This window comes from Cebus imitator, unplaced genomic scaffold, assembly GCF_001604975.1.
Source record: "Cebus imitator isolate Cc_AM_T3 unplaced genomic scaffold, Cebus_imitator-1.0 Scaffold62, whole genome shotgun sequence".
Taxonomy (NCBI): domain Eukaryota; kingdom Metazoa; phylum Chordata; class Mammalia; order Primates; family Cebidae; genus Cebus; species Cebus imitator.
Genome location: NW_016107377.1, coordinates 2,111,100 through 2,116,481, shown reverse-complemented (window position 1 = coordinate 2,116,481; position 5,382 = coordinate 2,111,100). Strand labels below are relative to the sequence as shown.

The 5,382-nt window shown below is 39.4% G+C and overlaps 1 protein-coding gene across 8 annotated transcripts in view; it reads left to right on the top strand.

The window, feature by feature from the left end:
* RABGAP1L (RAB GTPase activating protein 1 like) overlaps positions 1-5,382 on the top strand; it is a 741,733-nt gene that overhangs the window by 715,135 nt on the left and 21,216 nt on the right. For all 8 annotated transcript variants that reach the window (XM_017529899.2, XM_037739060.1, XM_017529901.2 and 5 more), the window contains one exon: positions 1,343-1,453. In XM_017529899.2, the coding sequence (XP_017385388.1) occupies positions 1,343-1,453 (111 nt within the window). The remainder of the gene's footprint in view (positions 1-1,342; positions 1,454-5,382) is intronic.

The window sequence follows — 5,382 nt, the reverse complement described above, 5'->3', positions numbered from 1 at the left end:
GCTCTCGGCTCACCGCAACCTCCACCTCCTGGGTTCAAGCAATTCTCCTGCCTCAGCCTCCCAAGTAGCTGGGACTACAGGCACATGCCACCACACCCGGCTAATTTTTGTATTTTTAAGTAGAGACAGGGTTTCACCATGTTTGTCAGGTTGGTCTTGAACCCCTGACCTCATGTTCCACCCGCCTCAGCCTCCCAAAGTGCTGGGATTACATGTGTGAGCCGCTGTACCTGGCTGTTTTTGTTAAATATAACAAACACCAGGTTGTTACACAGAAGGTAAAATTAACTTCACCTTACCTGGTATGCTATGATAAACTATCTTCCAAAACATATATTTGTCTTCTGGTTTTGTATCACTGCTTTGTCTGAGCTTTTGCTGCTTTTGCAGAAAACACTGTTAGGAGTATAAATGTGAAAAACAGGAAGGTCTCATCACATTAGTTTTTCCTGTCAGCTCTATTTTAAATCTCCTATAACTGTTAACAGTAGCAAAGAAAGCACTTTTGATACTTTGGAATGGAAGACATGAAATAGCTCTTCTGAAAACAGTTGTGAACATACCAAGTTCATAATGTTTAGTTACTTGCTTCATAAGAATTAGTGACTTTTTTTTTGTTTATCATGTAAATTTGTTTCAGATTTTTCAAGATGGGGTGCAGAAATCCTCAGTAATTTATTTTACCCAGAATGTTTTAATTTGAAGTTTTAAAAAAGGAAAAAAAGCTAGCGCTATTATAAGGACTGTTGCTCTCACACAAAAATTGGTGTTCAGAAAAGTAAATATATTCTTACTCAAAGAATAAAAATGTCAGCTGATAGCAAAGTCATGAACGATGTGTCATGATTCTTGATTTACTGCTCTTAAATATACTCAGTTAATATGAACCCTGTCTTAGAAAAACAATTTGAAGAAATGTCTGGTGGTTCCCCTGTTTCATTCCTCCTGTGTCTTGTGGCTTCTCTTGAGGTCAAGGGTGAGACTACTTACTGTGCATGTTTTAAATGAAGAATTGCTTGTGTCTGTGTTCTAGGTCTATATAAAAACCTCACAGGATTGGGGATATGTTTGGAAATTCTGCTCTTTTGGCACTTTTTTTTATGATGAAGTTCCATCTTGAGAGTTTAAGGGACAGTTTCACTGCGTAGAGAACCGCACCCGCATTGCTAGCCAAACTCACTGTTGTTTCCCAGACAGCAATCCTGCCTTCCTGTGCCACTTGCGCCTTCTCCTTTTACACCTTTGAAAGTTCACTTGTTGCTTGTTTTTCCTCACCAGTTCTGTTCATTTCTGTACGTCCAGGCACTAATCCTCACTTCCGGCTGTTGCTTTTTTTCTGCAGAGGGAGAACCGAAGATTACAGGAGGCCAGCATGAGGCTGGAACAAGAGAATGACGACCTCGCCCATGAACTAGTAACAAGCAAAATTGCTCTACGGAATGACTTGGATCAGGTAATCTTGTCATTCACTGGGTAGAAATGAGACTGATGATTTCCTCAGGACAAAGACCAGTGTGTTCTCACCACCTCCCCCTTACCCCACCCCGCAAGCTTGCTTTGTTCTTAACTTTGTTTTTGATGAAGGGGCAGGGACAGTTTGCATTAATTGGAGAGAGTGGAAAACAAGCCTTTGAGAAACGTTTGGGTCATTTCTAAATAGCATGTGTGACATACTTTCTTTATACCTCTAAACTCTGTTATGCCTTTGTTGATACCTTTCCTGAACCAATGGCTCTCAGCATAATTATCTGAAAACATCAGTCACCAAGAATATACCTGTACTAATGCCACTCTAACAGTAGGCACCTTACTTTTTGTTCCAGTAAGAATTCTTCTCTATAATAAATGGGACGTTTTCTATGAAGTACCTACATTAAGAGTTGGATTATTGGATTGATAGGTATCTGAGTGGCTAAGAACCAGACTGCCCGATTGTGAATGCTGCGGCCACCCCTGTGAACCCTGGGCAGTTCTTAAGCTGTCTATAGGTGTAAAAGTGGTCTCTTATACAGATGATATAAAAATTAAATAGCTGGATACAGTGGCTCACACCTGTAATCTCAGCACTTTGAAAGGCTAAGGCAGGCAGATCACAAGGTCAGAAGTTCAAGACCAGCCTGACCAACATAGTGAAACCCCATCTCTACCAAAAATACAAAAATTAGCCTGGGGTGGTGGCATGTGCCTATAATCCCAGCTACTCGGGAGGCTGAGGCAGGAGAATCGCTTGAACCTTGGAGGCTGAGGTTGCAGTGAGCCGAGATCATGCCACTGTTCTCCAGCCTGGGTGACAGAACAAGACTCCATCTCAAAAAAAAAAAAAAAAAATGAATAATAAAATAAAATAAAAATAAGTAAAGCTCTTTAATAGTACATGTTCATTAAATGCCAGTTGTTGCTAGGAAGACCTTAAATTGTTTAGTATCCCTTGTTCTTTCCAACAAAGCTGACAGTCTTAGGACCTACTGTTTTTTCTTGCGAGCATTTTCAGAAATAATTGGCAATATGGAAGCAGTGTTGTGCAGATTTAAAATTACCACTCTATTTTCTGACTTCTACAAAGTAAATATCCCCAACAGATAATGGAGGGTCAGAAAAATTGACACTCAGACTGTTGAGTCTGTAAAAGAATCATTACCTGTGGTGTAATTGACAATATTTAAAATACAAATCCACTAATAACATAAATCTGCTTAAATGTTTAAAATTAAAGGACAGCTGAAAATGGTCCCTGCCACAATTCCTTTTTTCTCATCTAGATAGCTAATTTTGTGGCTCAAAAGTTTTAACCATACTAAAGTCGGAGATAAGACCCCATGTTCAGGAAAACAGTGCTGTCTGGGAGAGGAGGACACAGCGAGCTGGCACTAGATGGAGTTAGAAAACAGCAACAATAACTGTGTTGCTTGGGACACAGGATAGGGAAAGTAGAAAAAGCAGCCTAGAGAATTGTTTTTTAAAAAGTTGTGGCCCTGTTAACCACAGACCTCATCAGCCAGCCCATTCGGAGAAGTGGTATGAGAAGTATGTGATGAGGAGAATCAGAACCAGAGAAGGTTGCAGGATCTCCATTCAATCAGGGTTGACTCAGACTTACCTCAGCGGTCATATTTTTGTATTAATGAGACTGTAGTGATAAGTCAGTGCTCTAATGAAAGTCTTGGTTCTATGTTCACTTTCCAAATGGTCTTGATTCACACTTGATTCTGCCATTTTGAATCTCTTATCCATTAATAATTTTCTCATGATGGCTGACTAAATGAAACAATTTTTAAACAGTTGTATTCAGTTGGGATGCAGTGAAATGAGTTAAGGAGAGTTTCAAAGTTATTTGGGAAATGTAGTTGGTAATATGTGGTAAGACTTCAAAAGGTTTAAGCAATAATAAAATTAAATTTCTCCTGAGTACCTACTATGTGCCAAGCACTAAATACAGCAATTTATAAACATCATCTCATTTAATCTCTGTAATGACTCCAGGAAGCAGTTATTCTTTTAATCCTCCATTTCATAAATGAGGAAACTATATAGATGAAGAAACTGGAGATCCTCCGACTTGTAAAGCTACCCCAAAAAAATAAAAATTTGGTAAAAAAATGTATATACAAGGTTATTAACTGCAGCATTACTTATAAGAATAAAAAATAAAAATACGATAATGTCTATGTTCACTAGTAGGGGAGAATAACAGTTTGTCTGTAAAATGTCTTACTGGAATAATTTTTTTAATAATGGGAAGATAATTATATAGTATTTTTTTAAATACTTTTTTTTTTCTTTCATAATGTTTGCATCTAAATTTCAAGGGCTACTTGCTGGCACTGGGTCATCTTGTAGGGAGGGGAACCATAGATAGGGAAGAAGCCCACAAAGAAAGACATCAAAATGTGACTGCTAGGTATCTCTGGGTGGTAAGATTAAATCTAATTTTTACGTTCATCTGTACTGTATACTTTTTTCCAATTTAGAATTTATAGAAAGACCTTAAGTTACCTAACCACCACTGGTTAATTAAAAATGAGTACTAGAACTTTTAATCAGAAAAATAATGAATATTATAATATTCATATTATACATGAATATAATACCAAATAATATATATAACTTTAATAATCAGAAAAAAATATTAACTTTTTTTTTTTTTAATTAAGACAGAGTCTCACTCTGTTGCCCAGGCTGGAGTGCAGTGGCGTGCTCTCGGCTCACTGCAACCTCTGCCTCCTGGGTTTAAGCAATTCTCTTGCCTCAGCCTCCCAAGTAGCTGGGATTACAGGTTTGCACCACCACACCTGGCTAATTTTTGTATTTTTAAGCAGAGACGGAGTTTCACCATGTTTGTCAGGCTGGTCTCGAACCCCTGACCCTGTGATCCACCCACCTCACCAGGAGAATCCTTTATGTGAGTCAGTCTGGAGTGACTGCCATTTTAGGTATTCCTGAAGTAATTAATTATTGAGTACCTGGGCACCTCATGATATGAGTGCTAGAACAGCCCCTGAAGAAAAGATTCCATCAGGCAGGGCCTTCATTATTCCTCTCCCTTCTTCCCTCCTTGACGCTTTTCCTCTCTTTTAAGAAAAGTAAATATGGCCTGAACCCTCCCTTTTGGAGCTTTTTATCTAGATGAAAGAATACAAACTGCTATTTCATGTGTATTTCCTCTTAACTTCTGATTTTGGAGTTTCTGCCTGAGTGGGGTTTATTTGCCTACCAAAAAGCTGTCCCTGCAGTTGAAGTGACCTGCTCCACCAGTCTTCCAGGAAGGGCCCCAGCCTGAAAGTGAAGGTAACAGCTTTGCCGGCCTTCACCCAGTTTGCCCAGTACTTTTCCATTCCCAGTTCATTAAAACCAGATCTCTTAATTAAAATAGCAAAACACCGGCAAACTTTAAACAAATATGAAAGCAGATTGTATTTAAGACAATATGTAAGCCCACGAACACTAATTAGGTAATTAGGTACTTTGCAAAAATGAATCATTCCTTACTGTTATCATTTTAGTGCTAGTTTCATGATTCCTGGGCACCAAAGGCTCTTCAGCTTTTCTGTCTGACAGAGCCTTCTTTTCTGAGAAACTCACCCTCTCTCAGACTCCTTAAATAAAGATTTCTCAGGCCGGGCGAGGTGGCTCACACCTGTAATCCCAGCACTTTGGGAGGCCGAGGCAGGTGGATCACAAGGTCAAGAGATCAAGACTCTCCTGGCCAACATAGTGAAACCCCGTCTCTACTAAAATACAAAAATTAGTTGAGTGTAGTGGTGCGCTACTCAGGAGGCTGAGGCAGGAGAATTGCTTGAACCCAGGAGGCGGAGGCTGCAGTGAGCCGAGATCACGCCACTGCACTCCAGCCTGGGGTGACAGAGCAAGACTCTGTCTCAAAAA